Here is a 19,651-nt window from a genome sequence, read left to right as displayed (position 1 = left end):
GGAAACTTACAGAAGAATAAAAATGGATTGGTGAGCTTACCGCAGGCATTGCCAAATACTGAATGGGAGCTTACCACTACAGTCGCCGACAGATTTTCCAGACCTTGTGGAGAGCGAAAAATAGTCAAAAAATCGAACAGTCCGAAAAACTTGTTCAGCCAAAAAAATAAGACCTATTAGATTTAGAGCGGCTTAAAAATCTGATAATCACCTGCCTCATACTACGCTTGGAGGTGATCAGATTTGCTTGGATTTGTGGAAGAGCGACGTCGTCTCCATATAGTCTGACAAGAGCATCGCCGCTTTGGCGATCTGCGATCTCCGTTGCCAGAGATCACCATGGAGATCGAAGGAACGAGCCAAGTTTCTTCGCACCACTTGGCTCTCGCAAAGGCACACGCAGTGGTGCCCATCATAAATATGAAACTGCACACAAAGATGCGACGTAGTCTCCGAGGCATACCTGCTCTGCGGACACACCACATGCAAACAGTAATCAAAACTTTAAAATAAATAAATGAATAAAAATGGATCCTTCATTACGTGATTATGACGATAGTGCTGACAGAAAAGAAAAAAACAAGCAACTGTGCTATCCCCTAGAGCATTTTGTCATCCAAGGAATTGGGTAAAGCCTCTGTGATTGAAAGATGTTGCGCACTCGTTATTGAAAACGTGTCCCAATCTTGGAGGCTACAGAGCAACTGGAAGCCAAGCCAGCGGAAAATCCAACATGGCGGCTCCCAATATAGGGTAGCGTGGCTTGGAATGAGTGATTTAGTCCAGAAAATTAACTTGGAGGCCTAAATTCATCCGAAAAATCCGTCATGAAAATGCATTACCTCTATGGGAATTCTAATCGCGCATTTATGAGGTCTGGAATATCCGGCCAGTCCACATTTTTGTGGAGTCCGAAAAATCTGTCGGTGACTATTACTTAAGGGAAAGGTGTGCAATCAATGCATTCTGCCGGTGCTAACATGCGGGGCAGAAACTTGGATGTTGACAAAGAAGCTCGAGAACAAGTTTACGACCGTGCAGAGAGCAATGGAAAAAAAAAAATGTGAGGCTTAACGCTAAGAGGAAGAGAGCGGTGTGGATCAGAGAGCAAATGGGGATAGCCAATATTCCAATTGACATTAACAGAAAAAAATGCATGCAAGCATACATAGAGCTGGGCAGGCCATGTGATGTGTAGCATGGATAATCAGTGGACCATTTTAGTTGCAGAATAGGCACCAAGAGAAGGGAAGCACAGTCAAGTACAGCAGAAAGCTAGGTGGGGTGATGAAATTGGGAAATTCACAAATGCAAGTTGGAATCGGTTGGCGCAGGACAGGGTAATTGTAGACTGTAGGGAGAGGCCTTGGTCTTGCAGTGGGCATAAATATGGGCTGCTTATGTTGATGATGTCCTTCAGAAGGCTTGCATGAAGGAGACGTGGTTTTCTATACTGGTGGAACAAAGAATCCTGTTTCGTTTCAACTGGGGGCTTCTCTTCGCGAGGGCAGTAATTGTTAGGGAAGCAACAACCCTTGTCCAAACGGTAGCTCCAGTGACATTCCTTATTCGAGCACTCACTTCAACCCTCTATGTTCTTGTGAATTTCTCTCTTGTACGTTTTTGTTCATGTTATTTCCTTTTTTTTTCCCTGCAGTGCCCACAGAAGGAACTTTATTCTTCCTTCATTGTCGTATAAAGAGAACAGTTTGTTGCTGTGCGTGCGCTACAGTTGAGATCAGGTTGAACTGTTCTATGAACTGTTCTATATAAATCTTATTGCACACATGTCTGTGTAGTTCTGTGGGCCGCTAAGCCGTCTCCCTATTTCGATGTTTAGTGTTGTGCGCCCTATTGGCCTTATATTTGGGAAAGGACAATAATGGAGTAATTTAGACTCCCCCTTCAACATCTTTATATCGCGGTTCGAGTGTAACTACACATTAGAAAAAAGCTAGGAGATTCTGCATTGACTCAAGGGCCACATCACATGACATTCTTCAGGGGGTCATCATCATCAGCCCATTTTACGTCCACTGTAGGATGGAGGCCTCTCCCTGCGATCTCCAATTACCTCTGTCCTCCGCCAACCTGTTCTAACTAGCGCCTTCGAATTTCTTAATTTCATCACCCCACCTAGTCTTCTGCCGTCCTCGACTGCGCTTCCCATCTCTTAAAGCCCATTCTGTAACTCTCATAATGCATCGGTTATCCAACCCACGCATTACATGATTTGCCCAGCTCAGTTTCTTTCTCTTAATGTCAATTAGAATATCAGCTATCCCCATTTGCTCTCTGATCCACACCGTTCCCTTCCTGTCTCTTAACATTACGCCTAACATTTTTCGTTCCATTGCTCTCTGCACAGCCGTTAACTTGTTTTCGAGCTTGTCAGTCTCCAAGTTTCTGCCCCATATGTTAGCACTGGTAGCATGCATTGATTGTACACCTTTCTTTTCAGTTATAGTGGTAAGCTTTCAGTCAGGATCAGGCAATGTCTACCGTATGCACTCCAACCGATTTTTATTCTTCTGTAAATTTACTTCTCATGATTAGGGTTCCCCTGTGAGTAATTGACCTAGGTAAACATACTCCTTCAGACTAGAGACTGACTTGCGCTCTTAAACTCTTGTTCCCTTGCCAGGCTATTCAGCATTATCTTAGTCTTATGCATATTAATCTCCAACCCCACTTTTACACATGTTCTGTTAAGGTCCTCAGTCATTTGTTGCAATTCGTCCCGTGTTGCTGAACAGGACTATGTCATCTGCATACCGAAGGTTGCTGACATATTTGCTGTTGATCCTCACTCCTAAGCCTTCCCAGTCAATTGCTTGAATACTTATTCCAAGCATGCAGTGACTAGCATTGGAGAGATTGTCTCCTTGTGTGTCCTAATAGGTATCTTACTACTTGTGTAGAATTAAAGTAGTTGTGGAATCTCTGTAGATATTTCCCAGGATATTTACGTAAGCAGTCTACTCCTTGATTATGTAATGCCTCTATGACTGCTGGTATATCTACCAAATCAAATGCCTTTTCATAATCTATAAAAGCCATATAGAGAGGCTGAGTGTACTCTGCAGATTTCTCAATTACCTGATTGATTGTGGAGTGTCTCTTGCTGAAGCCAGCCCGTTCGCTTGGTTGGCTGAAGTCCTGTGTTGCTCTTATTATATTGGAAATTATCTTGATGAATGTTTTATACAATACTCAAAGTACGTTAATGGGCCTATAATTTCTCAATTCTTTAATGTCTCCCTTTTTGTGGATTAGTACTATGTTGGCATACAGGGTCCATTATGGAAGTAATGCACATGATTTTATTATGACGTGACTATCCATGGCAGTGCGGTAAAACCAAACGGGAAATGTGGCGAGGGTTCTGCCCTGCCAATGCAGCCGTTTGCCAGTTTACTCTGAGCTGTGTGAGCGGATAACACGGTGCGATGGAGCATTCGCTTGAACAGTGATATGCTATCAAGTTTGGCATGAATCTTGGAAAGAATGCAACCGATACACTCCAGATGCTTCAAGAGGCCTTCAAGGATGACTGCATTTCAAGGTCACTGTCCGGGAGGTGGCACAAGGCATTCAAGGAGGGCTGGGAGGAGGTCGCCGACGAACCTCATTCTGGACACCCAGCAACGACCAGAACCGACGAAAACGTGGATTGTGTGCGCGAAGTATTGCATTTCGACAGTCTATTGAGCATCCAGCAAATTGCTGACACCTTACACATGTACACATTTGCGGTACATAAGATAGTGACCGAGGATCTGAATATGTGCAAGGTCTACACAAAGCTTGTGCCGAAAGTGTTGGCGGAAGTTCACAAGGAACATTGAGTTTTGCACTGTCAAGAATGGTTGGATTTGATTCAAGATGAGCCGGACTTTCTTAACTCTCATAACCGGAGAAAAATCCTGGATGTTTGAGTACGACCTAGAGTCGAAAAGGCAGAGCAGCAAGTGGCACACAAAATCATCCCCTCGCCCCAGGAAAGCGCGAATGAGCAAGCCTCGCATGAAAACGATGCTCATTGTCTTCTGTCATGCCTGAGGAATCGTCCATTTTAAGTTTGTACCGCAAGGAGAAACTGTCAACTCGGCCTTTTACCTGGAGGTGCTCAAGAGATTGAAATGCCGGGTCACGCTTGTGAAGGCTAACATCAAAGACACGGTTAAGCTCCACCATGTCAATGCCCCCAGCCACATGTCATTCATTGTTGCCAACTTCCTGGCCCGGAGCAACACCCCGGTGGTCCCCCATCCCCCTTACAGTCCCGACATTTTTTTTTTTGTTTGTTTCCCCGACTGAACAGAGCGCTGAAAGGAAAGCATTGGGAGACCATGGAAAACATACAAAAGCACGTTACAGAGTTCCTGAGAGACATTCCCATTGTCTGGAAGGCACCCTTTCAGGGTGCCTTCCAGACATTGCAGACATGTCTCCGCAAGTATATTAATGCAGGGGAAGAGTATTTTGAAGAATTTTGACCATTTGTACAGAGGTCCGGTCAGTAAATCTATTTTTCCCAGAAAATGCGCATTACTTTTATAATGGACTTTACTTTAAGGGGGGAGGAGGGGATCAGAATTAACTTTTTTGTTTCTTGACAGAAAGCTGAAATTTGGCACACACACTGCACATTGCAATAAAGAGACAATTCTAAAATTTCATTAGGATATCTTAATTAGTTTTTGTTTTATAAGAATTTGTAAGTTCCTTGCTTGTGGAAAGCCTGGCACAGTAACGAAACATGATAGGGAGCTGGGAATACTTTGCATGTTTGCCCAGATGTCTAATCTACATCAAGACAGTGTTTGATTTTTTTTTTTATTGCGCTAATAATTTTTTGCTCAGCATAACATGCACATGACTGTGCTTCACTGCATGGAGCCATGTAGTAATTGTGAAGTAATTAAATAATGGAAAGATAAAGAAACATTTCAAGACTGTCTTTAAGTACAGCACAGCTTGTGGATCACAGCAAAACAAACTGGACCAAAATCGGTCCAGCCATTGTTGTGCTACGCTTTCCATGAGCGAGGTGATTGACAAAAAAAAATGCAATTGAGAAAACTGGCTGCAAAGTTTGCAAAGTTTTAAAAGCACTGCAAATTTATTAAAAAGCACCAGGGCTGTAATATTTTGAATCATTGCTGTCAGGCATCTTCTTACACCTTTGCCTCTTTATTTGGTGGGCTTTGGATGCCTTCTTCAGGCGTTCTTTATCCTTTTCTTGCGCCATTTGGAGTAGTGCATGACCACCATTTTCACTGCCAGACCGAGCCTGGTATCGCAGTGTACACACACAGAACGCTGTTGGCATCTTGGGCACACAGTTTTAGTGATCAAAGAGTTCATCGCGGAGACAGGCATAATAATGAACTCACAGTCACAAGGGGCCGAAATTTGTTCTTGGCATTGCTGCTTCCGCTCAGTCGCGGACACTGCGCAAAGGGAGTCGCGAACGCTGCATGCCTGCGCTTCTGCAGTCACCGCTGACACAAAACGACAAAACGCGGCTCGAGGTGCGTCTGAATCGTGCGACGATTCGTCTGGTGAGCCTCGAGTCACCATACAGCATGTAGCTCGTCGACGGTTGGGGCTCACTCGCAGGCTGCGTGTCCCTGTCGCACGATGCATCGGAAACGCACACCGTCTCTGCCGGCGATGGAGACCTTCGACCCGCGTCACCTCCAACAACGCGATCTCGGTTGCTGACTCGCGCGGCCGTACGCACAGGTGCGAGAGCCTCCGTTGGCACGTCTTCCGGTGGCTTAGTTATCAGTATCGATGCCACAGGGCGATTGTCGGCTTCGCTGCTGGAATAGCACGGTGCAAGATAACGCGGCACGTTATTCGCGTGTTCAGTCGGGTTCTCCGCTTCTTCCGCTGGCTGCCGTCTTTTTCTCGCCGTAGGAGGCTTGCGCTTCCGTTTTCCGAAGGCATGCTTCATTTAAAAGTTCTTTTCGAACGAGCGACGATCCATCACTGACCTGGGAGCTTTCATAAATCCGAATTCTGCGAGTGTCAAACGAAGAAAGACGCCGGCGTGGTTTTCAAAGCAGACAACTGCCATCCGCTGTGGTTGCCAGCTTGCCTGCTGCTGCAGCAGCAACGAATGACGAGACTCCTTTCAGTACGGCAACCAATCGGAGGCCCGCTTTCATCGCAGTGCCCGTGTGACCGCCTCCAGCAGACCCGCACTTCTTTTGTGTTTGTGTGTTTGTTACAAGATGGCGACGACCGAAGAATTCAGAAACGAAATGGCGAAACTTCGAGCTTTCGAATGATACCAAAATGGCGGCGTTCGGTGGCGGGAAAGACGAGTTAGGGCTCCGCGAACTGCGGTGATTTTACGCGATTTAAAGCTGTTTTCTCGCCCTAGACATTTATAAATTATTTTTTTTTTCGGGCACTTTTAGTGCGTTTTCAGTCAAACCATTTTGATACAATGTAGATTAGGCATTGCAGATACCGAAACTCGTCGTTGCCAAAAATCGATCTTCTTTGCGATTTTCGTGTAAAGGGCCACAAAAAGCTTTAAAAAGCGGGGGTAGACTCTTTGATAAAACTAAGCCTGACAGGTGAGCAGTGAATGACTATCTGGAATGTCGATGACTATACCTAAGCTGTTGTAACAAAACTGTATTATTTGAAATGCTGCTTCGAAGTTTTTTTGTGGTCTTGACTTCAGCGCATTCATTTCAGACTGGAATATTTAAAGTGCAAAGGTGTCAGTTCATTTTAAACGAAGTGTATTGGGGGCAGTTTGCATGAGACTGCTTGGTGCAACAGTTGCAACGTGCCTTTGTCTTTGTAAGTGAACCTGGAACTCAACAGTCCAACACTTGGTCTGCAAAATGATGCAGGACGGCAAGACACTGAATGACGAGCTGGAGGTGATTGAGGGGATGAAGTTTGACCGTGGCTACATCTCTCCCTACTTCATCAACACGAGCAAGGGGGCCAAGGTCGAGTTCCAGGATGCGCTGCTGCTGCTGAGCGAGAAGAAGATCTCAAGCGTTCAGGCCATCATTCCTGCCCTGGAACTGGCCAATTCTCAGCGCCGGCCCTTGGTCATTGTGGCCGAGGATGTGGACGGCGAGGCACTCAGCACCCTTGTGCTCAACAGGCAAGTTGCTCAGGTTTTGGTGGAGTTGCTTTGGTAGAGTGCCTTTGCTGTCAGACTCACAGCTGTGTTGCAGCTGGGATCTGCTGCAACAGCATTTGTACGCGGGTCTTTAAGGGGGGACGCGGGTTTTAGATCGCGAAAAATGGCCAGAAAACCGATTTTTTGAAAATCACATTTTCAGTTTCTATAACCCTTTTTCTGTGTGATACCCAAATATCATCCCTGTAAACCACCTAGAAGTGCTCTAAAAATTCGTTTCATTAGCCAAGGTGGCGAAAAATCTCGCGGGAATCAAGAAATAACAGCGTGTTTCACGCCACAATATCTCCGGAACGGCGCGACCGAGCGCCGCCATCTTTGTCTCGTTGGAAAGCGCATTTCTCCGTCTTCAAATTTGCCGCATCAGCGATCTCCTCCATACAGAAACAAGCGCACAAAAAGCAAATGATTGAAGGTTGTGCCGGAGTCTGCGATTGGCCGCGCCCACCACGTGACTCCAGCGCGGTTCGCCATTGGTCCGGCGCTCGCGTCGTCTGCTCGGCTCTTTGCACCTCTCGAGTGTGGCGTCTCCACTCGCCGTAATCTCGACGTGACAAAACGGGCGCTACGCGGACATCGCAGTAGCGTGGCCGATCCCTACGCTTGTGGACGTTTCAGACTCGCGGCTAAGCATTCCGAGCGTCGGCAACGCGGACTTCGCGACGAAGATTCACGCGCGGAATCCTCGGACATGCGGCTAAGCCTTTCAGCACTCGGTGTTTCGAATTCGTGACAAATTCGTATCGCGCACGCAATCCTCGGAAACGCGGCTAAACATTTCGCGCATAGGGAGCCTCCGACTCGGCAATCATGCACATCGCGCGCGGACTTCTCGGACCCTCACCTAATCATTTTGTGCATCGGCGCCTCCGGCTGTGCGAACCAGCGCATCGAGTGTCGACTCCTCGAGCCCGCGACTAGGCATTTCGCGCGTCGGCAATTCGGACTGCGCGAATAAGCGCATCGAGGGTCGAGTCCTCGAGCCCGCGACTAAGCACATCGCGCGTCGGCACCTTGAACTGCGCAACTAAGCACATCGCGCGCCGGCTCCTTGTATCTGCAGCTATGCATTTCGCACATCGGCACTTCGGACTCTCAACCAAGCACATTGTGCGTTCACTCTATTATCATATTGTCACCATAGCTCGTAACAATATCTATCATACCACCCCTTCATAAAGAGAACCTCATCATGAGCTCTGTTCACTAGGCCCCTTGGGCTGGTACACACCTGGCTGCAGAAGTGATCGAGGCATCATACAAAAGTAAAATTCTGGAAAGCGCCTAGCAGCTGCATATCTATCACTGACTCTCTGATCCTAAGTTCCACAGCCACTGTCAGGTGAAGATGACTTGGAAGGCTACTTACACTCGGAGCCTTCATTCAGTAACATGGTCAATTCTACCAAATGAAAAAAAAAAAAGTGCCTCACTGATTGTAATGGAGACTGCTATCAATCAGGCAGCCTGCATGTACAACACTGGAACTATATTCATGCCCATACAGAGTTCTACACTTCGGTTTGAAACCCAGGCACCATGCTCTTTGTAGAGCTTGGTGCCTAATAAAGTTTCTTGTGCTAGTTCAGTGGCCAGTGTGCTATTATTGTGAGAGTGTGCAGTCACACATTTAGTATGGCCATTCTTACAAAACACAGCTTCAAAATGGTGCCATTTGTATTGCTGTAGATTCACTTCAGCAAAAGCTACATTTGTTTGAAACTTCAAATGCGTTTATTTCAGTTCGATGTTTTTGCACACTGTACTCCGCCTTACGGGTGTTTTTTCTGGGTTGTTTTTGGCCAAAAATGACAAGGGTGGTATCATTTTATTCGTATTGAAATGATCTGGGGGGTGATGCTATTTTTATTACTCTTGCGCCGTCATGAAAATTACATTCAGGTATAGTAATCACTGCTAATTAGTAAAAAATTTCATAATAAATGCAAGATTGTTTTCTTGTCTGCAAAATGCTTCCAAATGAATAAAAATAGCATCACCCCCTACAGTAGGTCTTTAGCAATGGTGTCATGCATTTAGTTTTTCGTTTAGCAAGACGGAATCATCAAAAAGCCCCGTAACGAGTTTGAAATTAATTTGACTTCAGACCTCAATATTTTTTGAACTGCTACAGCTATCAGAAATCTAATTACAGATCTGAAATCAGCACGAAAAATTACCCCAGACAGTGGAGTTCATTAAAGATTCACCCAAAAATAAGAAAAAAACTTTTAAGACCCACCTCCCCCCTTAAGGGGGACATGGGTTTTAGAGACCAAAAAACCTCGAAAAAAAACAATATTTTGAAAACAATATTTTCGAAATTTCCAACTATTATTCTACCATTTTGCCAAATTTTGCACATTCTAAATCAATATTTTAGCCGTAACATAAATTTTTGGCACCAGTGTGGGCTAAATATGAGCCAAAGTTTCCGTAAAAAAACTCTTATTCTACTGTGCTTGACGGCCCCCGCAATCGTTAGGTTGCGCGGACCCATCTATCATTTGAAAGAGCAGTCTCTCATCTTCATTTTCCCACCACCACCGGTTCTGTCCGCACATTGGCAGTGAAGAAATTCTACCTCAAAAAGAAGACCCAATGCATGCTGTAATTGGTCATCGACAAAGGCACGTGACCCTCGGCGAGCCACGCCAATGGCTAGACTGGCATCGTCTGCATCACTCCGCGACCGTTCCGCACACGCCATGCGTGCCAACGAGGTTTCCCGCGCTGACAGCGATGCCGACCTCGACTCCGAAGTTCGCTACAAAGTACAAATTTAGGGGAAAAAAGAGGAGGAAGTCGGCATGCAACATCGAGAAACGACACTCCACTTCCCGATGACATCGATAAGGTACAGTGCTCACGGAATGAAATAGGACACGGAGCATTTAGTAGAACCCTACATATGTGCAAACTACGCGAGAGCACCATGTCATGTCGCTAGGAATTTGGTCACCAAACTTGACGAGGACTCCGTTGTAAGCGTTCGCGCCAAAATTACGTCGATGTGACACGAACTGCAGCCGGTTGAAACGAAAGTATGCGCACTACTTAGCCCTAAATTGACGCGTTTCATTCCGTGAGCACTGTACATTTATAGTCCTACGTTATTGCCGCATGGGCGAGCGTTGCTCGACGCGGGGTGCGTCGGAGTCCGTTGGTTGCGTCCGGTTACGCTGGCTGCACCAGTGTGTCGAACTATCGGTCTAACAATAGGCACTGTTGTTCTCGCCCTGACATGATATGTGCGCGCGCTCACGCTACGTCGAACTATATTTAGCCCGCAGTCCAGCGGCATCGGAGATCCCAATGGCGTGCTAGGCCTAGTCCCCCGAAGGGCTCCTGACAATGGCCGCGTTTCATCGACGTTTTGGCACGACGCTACTATTTTGTAGCCGGAATTTTTTCGGCTTATTGACAGTGAAGCTCAAGGAAAACTCTAAGCATTAGTGCCAACTCCTGCTACTGACCGAAAATCTGAACTACTAGATTGCGTTGACGACACTGCTGCTGGGACAAACGAGATGCTGGCTACATCTGCTAAGCATGCATCTGCTGAAAACTTTTGCAGCAGCTGCTCAGAAGGCATCACTGTAGTGACACTAGCCTAACAGACTACATTCCTGGAGGCTACTACAGTGCAGTCCACTGATAACGATACCACATATAACGATATATCGGTTACAGTTAAACCTGGATGTAACGAACCTATATGTAACGAATTCCTGGATTTAACGAAGTTTTTGAATTCCCCAACGCTGCCCCCATTGAAGCCCATGTATTTTCGACCTTGATGTAACGAACGCGTTGCGGCGGTTAGCCTTGATGTAACGAACTCCCAAAGCTGATCAGTCATTACTTTTAGCACTTTTAAGGAAAATTCGGCCGAAGAAATGCTCTAGATTATTGAATATTAATGCTGTAAGGAGCCAGCAGCTACGCGAACGCCAGGGATTAGAGAGTTAGCGATGTCAGCGCCAAGTTAGCGATGATGATGATGATGGCGGCAACTAGCGCCGCTCCGTGCCTAACGTAGCAGTCTTTTCAGGCTTTGCTTGTCTAGCGTGGCACCAGGTGGCATTGGTATCGGCAGCTGATTTTTCTTGCAGAATTATTTTGTTTCGTATGGATTTGAGGACAAGCATTCTTATTTTGTGATTTTCATTTGTTTCAACGGCTTATACACACTTATGTGTAAGAATTCACTTGAAAAGCAACGCTGATAGCCGGTTCTTTCATTGCCAAGGCGCCGGAAGGGAGAGGGGGAGGGACGATGACGAACGATATGCGTCACTTTTTTTTCTTTCTCTATGGGTGCGTTGCATTCGCCATCTTGAGTGTTGTCCTCCGTTCTGCACGTGTGCGTGTGTCAACTGTGCTCTGGTACTGGTTTGTCCGACTTGTTTTGGAGGTGCTAGGCCTGCCTGTCGGCGTGTAGTCGTGCGTCTCCGCTTCTAACTGCGTCGTCGGTTGGTCGTGATGAGTTCTACTGCCAGAAAACGAAAAGTTCTGTCTTTTGAAGACAAACTCGCAATTTTAAATGCAGTCTCCGCGGGCGAGAAGAAGGACGTTGCCACCCGTTTCAGCATTCCAGCGAGCACACTATCAACGATTTTGAGTGCGGAACACAGCATCAGAAACGCAGTGGAGTCGGGAACAAGCTCGAAGAAAAAAAGACTGAAGCTGTCCACATACACTGATGTGGACAAGGCAGTGTTCACGTGGTTTTTGGACACGCGAGCCAGAAATGTACCCATAAGCGGCGCGATCTTGCAACAGAAGGCAAAGGATTTTGCGTGTATCTTGGGTCATGACGATTTCAAGGCAAGCAACGGGTGGCTGCAGGGATTTAAGAGCCGGCACGGTGTCGTCGGAAGAGTAATCAGCGGCGAATCTGCCTCCGCAGACAGCGATGCTGCTGCTTCGTGGGTGGCTGACAAGCTGCCTGGAATCCTGAGTCGCTTCGAGGCGGCTGATGTCTACAATGCCGACGAGACAGCTCTATTTTATCAAATGCTTCCGGGCCGCACGCTAGCGTTGATGACTGCCGGCGATGACTGCCGCGGTGGAAAGCAGAGCAAGCTCCGCATAACGATTCTGCTGTGTGCCAACCTCGACAGCACAGACAAGCGAGTCCCGCTAGTTGTCGGCAAAAGTGCCCGTCCCAGGTGTTTTAAGGGAACGAAGCGTATGCCCGTGAAGTATGTGGCGAATTCCAAAGCGTGGATGACTCGGCCAATATTTTCTGAGTGGTTAAAGGAATTTAACCAGGACGTCAAGCGGCAAGGCCGTCAAGTTTGCCTACTGCTGGACAATTGCTCGGCGCACCACGTCGAGGGCCTGCAGCTGTCGAACATCGAACTGCATTACTTCTCGGCCAACTGCACGTCCCTAATACAACCCCTGGACAAAGGGGTCATTAACAGTTTTAAATGCTGTTACCGGCGCCGACTAATCCTGAAAATACTTCTCTACATCCGTCTGGAACGGGAGATGAAGATCGACATTTATCAAGCAGTCGAGATGCTTGCTGCCTCCTGGCAAGAGGTCAGGGCAGAAGTTATCGCGAATTGCTTTTTAAAGGCCGGAATAGCCAAAAACGCACGGCTGGTGCCGACGAGGAGGAGGAAGACCTTTCTACTCCGTCCATTGTGGCCGAAGCGTGGAACGAGCTATGTACTAACGGTGGTGTACCCGACGACGTTGAACTGACTGACTTTTTGTTTGCCGACAACGCCGCCGTGACTACAGAAGAAATGTCTGATGCAGCAGTAGCTGAAAGCGTGCAAAATCCGGATGGCGGTGATGATGGTGCTTGTGAGGCAGATCCGTGTGACGTGCCTACTGCAAAGGAGGTGATGAACGCAATGGACGTTATGCGCCGTTTCGTCGGCTCGCTCGACGATGAAGGAGCTCTACACGATTTAGCCTCTTTGGAGCGGCGTGTTGTGCCTACACTCGTGCCGAAGAAGCAAGCGGAAATTACGCAGTTTTTTAGTGTAAAATAAATGATTGAAGGGTGAGTTCACCTTCACGGATATATTGAGCTATTTGGTTTCGTTTCTGCATCATTCGTACGAGCCTTCACGCGAAACCTGCATGTAACGAAAACCTGCACGTAACGAAAAATTGCGAGCTTTTGTCAACTTCGTTATATCCAGGTTTAACTGTATAACGATGGGTCGACATGAGAGTGTCATTTTATGCATTAGGTCTATGGGGAAAAAAAACATTTATAACGATAGGTTATTCACCGCATATCGGATATAACGATCAAAATTTTGCAGTCTGGACGGCATTTTCCGCGCCAAATAATCGTAATGTTTGCATTGCTTAGTTCCCTGAAACGAACGATGTCGAGACGAGGCGATGTTTACCTCCATAAGTTCGTATCTGCCGCCATTACCGCGCTGCGCGTCTCGCCCCGTCCGCGCACGAGTAGGCGCAGCCAACGTTGGCGCAGCGCGCCACAAGATGGCACTAGCTGCTTCATGCGCGTCGGCCACAGTCGCTCCGAAAGAGAGAGAAAGAAAAAAAGAAGCGACAAGCAAAGCGCGGTGGCGCCCGTCCCGCGTCTCTCTCGCGATAGCAGGCTGACGCCACCGAAGCAGCGTGCAACCAACGGTTCAACTCAGTTCGAAGATATCGCCGACAAAGCGCAAAGCTGTGTCGATTGACACGAAGATGGATGTTTTGCAGGACTCTCGATGCGGCTTCAAGGTGAGCGCCCTCGTGAAGAAGTATGAGCTCGTCCAGTTAACGATATCAACCATCTTGAAAACCGGGAGCACCGTGATTGTGAAGGCAGGAGCTATCAGCAGCCATTCCGATCAGCGGAAAAGGGGTTAGATACCCTTTGTACGCCGATGTTGAAGAGGCGCTTTACCAGTGGTTCATCACCAATTGCTTCAAGAAGGCGGGCTTTGTGCGTAAGGACGAACTTCCCCAACCCGCTGAGACCGACCCGGTGGAAGTCGCTGACATAACCGAGCTCTGGGAGCTCGTTCCTGCTGGTGACACAGGTGGTGTGTCGAAGGAGGAGTTTTTGACTGCAGACAGTGCTGCCTCGTTCTGCGATGAGGTCACCGACGAGGCGATCGCCGAAGATGTGCTGTCTCAACAGACGCAAAGTTGTGCGACGGCGGCGACGGCATCAGCGACAGTGACAACGAGATCTACAGTGGCTCCTTGACCCCGACCACGATGTCCACGCAAAGTGCACTGTCGTCGATCGACTCCTTAATTGATTTTATGCATGCTAAAGGATTGCCGCCAGTGTTCGCGCAGCAGCTGGAATCCATGCACACCGCGGTTGTGAAGCTGAAGCTGTCGCAAAAGCAAGTGCAGATTTCGGACTATTTTGGCGCGCCTAATCCTTGACACGGTCATTGGCGCTAGAAATAAAGTTTGTTTTTCACGGCCTACTGTATACATCATCTATTCTTTAGAGCAAGTAGCGAATTCGAGTTCAGAACTGCAAAGGTAAAGAGCGCAAACGCGTTTAATTTTTTTTTTGATAACTGCAGTCCAGATATAGCGATCATCGGTTATAACGATCATATTTTTCGTCTTTCTCGATATCATTATAAGTGGACTGCACTGTACAGTGAAACCTCGTTAAACCGTAGTTGGCCGGAGCTCGGAAAAAAGTATGTACTAAGCGGTAGTACTGTTTACAGTTGCCGACTGATTTTCCTGACTCCAAAAATTCGGACATGCTCGATTATTCGGTCTGCTTTGCGGCACCGCCATTCTCCCCATAGACCATAATATATAACAACTGCCAAAAGTTCGCACACCTTGCAGCCTCTCGTCTGATTTTCGGACACTCCTTGAACCAACTCGATCGAGAGCACCATACACAGACTCTGATCGGTGCATGGTTCGGCTTGCTGACACCATTTTTGTTTTGAACGGAGATTCCTTGCAGCCCCACGAAGTGGCGCTACTGCAAATCCCCACTCATCATCATCGTTTCTTGCTGGTTCGATAGAGTGGTTCTGCGGCAGTTCCGGTTTCAGCTTAGTAAGCCATTTCAAAACAATCCAGCAGCTGATTTGTTTCTTTGCGCACGACGCTACAAGTAGGACACGTTTTTCGTTTGTGCGACGGGTGTCGGCATGGTTGTGTTTGCTTTGCATGCCGTGTCGAGGTTCCGGTGATCCAACGTGGCATACGGAAACATCGCATCAAGTGTCTAATGGCGCCGACAGTGCCGTGCAGACTGCGCTGGGGAATGCCAGCAAGCGGGTGCCGCGAGGCCTAAGATTTGTCGCCTTCCAATGTGCTCCCTAGTGACGCGGAAAATGTTCCGTCGAGACCTGCGCAGTGGTTGCATTGCGATTCCGGACACCGTCTCATTTGACAGTTTCACAGCTGCTGACACTGCTGTACTGACATGCGCAGAACTCGACGACGGCGAGATCATTCGTCAGGTTTCTGCTGCACCGCCGGACGATGACTGAGTCGGAAGATGACGCGATACGGTGTACAAGCAGTGACTGTGCTTTCAGCCGCCGATAGTGACTGTACAGTACGGCCCTCACCGAGATTCAGGCTTATCTGACTGCGCGTAGACGGAACAGCATGCAACGGCGCATTCACGATTTTTTCAAGCCTACTGCCGCGCCTGAATAAGTGCGTGAAAATAAAGGATTTCTTTTTTTTTTTTTACTTAATCTGCTTTTTCGGACACCTGTTTATTCTGACATTTTCGCAGTCCCCGTGAGGTCCGAATAAACGGTCGGCGACTGTAAGTGGCACTGCAGTATCCAACGCAATGTTTGCATTGACCGTCACAAGGGCGTTCACAAAAAAGTGGGTCCTTGTTGAGTATGAAGATGTCATCGTCGCTGCAAGACTGCCACGGCCTCAAGTTAAAAATGGATTTCTTGCTGCCAGCCCGCAACTCAAGCTCATCTGCATGTGTTTGAGTGAGAATTAAGACATAGTTCTTCTCTGGCCGTTAAGTCTATAGCCGCCTATCTGCCACTGTTTGTTAATTAGTACATCACTTGGTGTGTACCTAAACCCGCCGTGGTTGCTCAGTGGCTATGGTGTTGGGCTGCTGAGCACGAGGTCGCGGGATCGAATCCCGGCCACGGCGGCCGCATTTCGATGGGGGCGAAATGCGAAAACACCCGTGTGCTTAGATTTAGGTGCACGTTAAAGAACCCCAGGTGGTCAAAATTTCCGGAGTCCTCCACTACGGCGTGCCTCATAATCAGAAAGTGGTTTTGGCACGTAAAACCCCAAATATTATTATTGGTGTGTACCTGATCCATGTTTCCCGCCAACTTTGTTTTAACAAGGCTTTACTGTATATCTGTGTTGTTCAGTTTACTTTTGACAGTGGCCACGTATAAAACTATAGTCGAATGCTTTTTCACCTGCAGGCTGAAAGTGGGCCTCCAGGTTGCAGCAGTGAAGGCTCCAGGTTTTGGGGACAACCGCAAGGCAACGCTACAGGACATGGCGGTGGCAACGGGTGGTATCGTGTTTGGCGACGAGGCCAACCTGATCAAGCTGGAGGACGTGCAGGCGTCTGACCTCGGCCAGGTCGGGGAGGTGATCATCACCAAGGATGACACGCTCCTACTCAAGGGCAAGGGCAAGAAGGAGGATGTTGACCGCCGGGTGGGACAGATTCGTGACGAGATCGAGCTCAGCAACTCTGAGTACGAGAAGGAGAAGCTGGGCGAGCGCCTCGCTCGGCTGGCTAGCGGCGTGGCAGTGCTGCGTGTTGGCGGCTCTAGCGAGGTACGTGGGGGGCTTGTGCAATCGTATCTTAGCTAGGAACTCGGTGGGTATCGGTGCAGAAGTGATATCTCTGGAAATTTGTTGCAAGTACAGTGCAGTCCACTTATATAACGATATCAATGAGAACAAAAAATCCAGTTGTTATAACGATGATCGGTTATATCTGGACTGCTGCTTTAAAAAAAAGAGAACTACTGAATATACCTTCGACTCTATGAAATCAAGTATGACACTTGCACTAAAAATAGATGTACAATGTAGGCAGTGAAAAATATATCTTCTAACAGCGTGTCAAGCATTAGGCGCACTGAAATAGCCGGAAGTCTGCACTTGCTTTTGCAGGGGTTTCGGTTCACAACTGCAGTGTGCATCGCATCCAGTTGCTGTGCGAACACTGGCGGCAATAACTTAGTTTGCATGAAATCAATGAGCGACTCAATCAGCGTCGGTGTCAAAGAGGGGCCACTGTCAATTTCGTCATCACTGCTGCTGCTGTTGTCGCCTTCGTCGCACAACACTGCCTTCTGTTGAGACAACGATCGCCCAGTCGGATGTCTCTTGGTAGAATGAGGCAGCACTATCTGCACTCGGAAACTCTTCCATCGAAGCACCACCTATTTTACCATCAGTTGCGTTGAGCTCCCAGAGCTCGGTAATGTTAGCGACTACCAGCATGTTGGTTTCACTATCATTGAGGGTTTCGCCTTGGCACACAAAGGCTGCCCTAATTAGTTGATTGGCATGGCCCCTGGATGCAGCCTTCATGACAGCGGCACTCCGGTGCGAGCTTGTACTTTGAGTCCAGCAAAATTTGCAGCTTTGTCTCACCATCTCACCGGGAGAGCCCACTCCCGTGAGATGGTGGGACAAAGATGGTGAGGAGATGGTGAGAATGGGGAGCAGCAGCAGAAGAGCCCACTAAGTGGGCTCTCCCGCTGCTTCCACGGTGCATTTATGCGCTTGCTGAGAGAGTGCAGAAAGGGCAGGTGCCGGTTTCTTTTTCCTATCTCTCTTTATGCGTGAAGCGTAGTTTCGTCGCATAATGAAGCATAATCGCAGGCGATGTGGTGATGATGATTTATGGGCGTCCTCCTTGAAACGGAGCGGGTACAAAATGTCTAGCCTGCTTGAGTTGCTCAGATATTCTATCAATGCTTTTCCTTCTAGCATTCGTGTATAAATCTCTTTGTACGTGGTAACACTGCCTATGCCTGGGATGGTTTCGGTAGTGTCAGTCTCTTCCCTGCTTTTCCGCCAATACTATAAACGTCTGTTGCATGTATCCACTGCTCACCGGTTAATGCTTCCATCTAAATCCAAGCACTTCTTGAAGTAGTACATTACGTGCTGCTATCGCTGGGTGTGCTGAGGGGTCTCCAAATTTTTACTGCAGCGTACACATGCCTCATCTACCGTAAAAACTGGACTATAGGTCGGACCGGAATACAGGTCGATCCCCCAACTAACGAATTCTAAAAATGAAAAGAATATTTTTCAATGGCAAAAGTACCGAAAGACATGACACCCTTACCTTGAAACAAATGCGACTCAGCGGGTTGCACAATGGTGACAGTATTTATTTAAATGCTGCTCGTATGTGCACCTGGCCAAGCTTTTAGCGGTATCGCGCGACCATCGACCCGCGTGCTTGTCAACACCTTATTAATCGCGCTGAGCAGCGAAACAAACGAGATACACGCATGCGTACACATGCCCTTACTTTCGCTATTTCGCCGCTCCGTGCCGTGATAAGGTGCTGACAAACACCCGGGTTGATGGTCGTGCGATACTGTTAAAAATTCGTTGGGTGTACAGTACACAGAAGGGCACGAAGTGCGCATGCGCTACTCCGAATCAGAGCAATGCCTTTGATCCGAGTCGGATGATGAGTGCTTCTCGCTGCCCAGTCCATAGGCACGTGCGATCTCTACCGCTTTCAAACGGATGCATTCGGCAGTCACAGGCAGCGATCTTACACGCAGCTCTCGGACGGACTCCGCAACCTTGCCTTCCAGTTCTGCAGTCCGCTGCGATCCGGCCACGAAATGACGTTTTCTTTTGGTTGCTGCAAGTTGTAATACGTTGCTTTTGTTTCCGCCACTACCGAATGCTCTTTTCGGATACTCCAAGTTTGCGCTGTGCCGCCAGGTTGCCGTCGGCTTCCGCTCATTTTGAAACAAAATGAAAATACAGCCTTTAATTAATATAACTTTGCGACAATGGAAACGCAAAATGCCGGTGCCACAATGTTGCCACGCCGCGCTGCTGCTGATGGCGATGGCAAAGGCGGCTGTTTACTTCATCCGCCCATTGTTGCAAGACTTCCGTAGTTTTTCCGCCAATGTCCAGTATATAGGTCAAGGGTCGACTTCTCGCGATGGTTTTTTGAAAAAAAAGCTCGACCTCTATTCCGGTTCTTACGGCAATTGCGAATATTTGCTTCAGTATGTTTCTGTTCCTAGGAAACCGGCTCGAGCCTCAAATAGCAAGGCACTTCCCTTTGTGTTGTACAGAATTTCCATTTTAATTTCTTTATTCCTATTCTTGTAAATCTCTCTGGTCTTCTTCGTTTCCATTCTTTGCATCAAATTAACTGTCTTTGTTTCTCTCTCTTTCTGATGACTCCAGGTTGCCTACTTACAGTTTCAATTACCCTGCACTTGGTTGCCAACTTTCTTGACCTCTTCCTCCATTGTGTTTATG

At 47.7% G+C, this 19,651-nt stretch overlaps 1 protein-coding gene across 1 annotated transcript in view; it reads left to right on the top strand.

Annotated features, from left to right (window-relative positions):
* The window catches only part of LOC126539913 (heat shock protein 60A-like), a 44,755-nt gene that overhangs the window by 9,245 nt on the left and 15,859 nt on the right, over window positions 1-19,651 (top strand). The window contains 2 exon segments of the mRNA XM_050186734.3: window positions 6,882-7,144; window positions 16,585-16,948. Of these exon segments, the coding sequence (XP_050042691.2) occupies window positions 6,882-7,144; window positions 16,585-16,948 (627 nt within the window).

The sequence above is a fragment of the Dermacentor andersoni genome, chromosome 2, assembly GCF_023375885.2.
Source record: "Dermacentor andersoni chromosome 2, qqDerAnde1_hic_scaffold, whole genome shotgun sequence".
Taxonomy (NCBI): Eukaryota; Metazoa; Arthropoda; class Arachnida; order Ixodida; family Ixodidae; genus Dermacentor; species Dermacentor andersoni.
The sequence above is the reverse complement of the archived record's forward strand: the minus strand, read 5'-3'. Positions and strand labels throughout refer to the sequence as shown.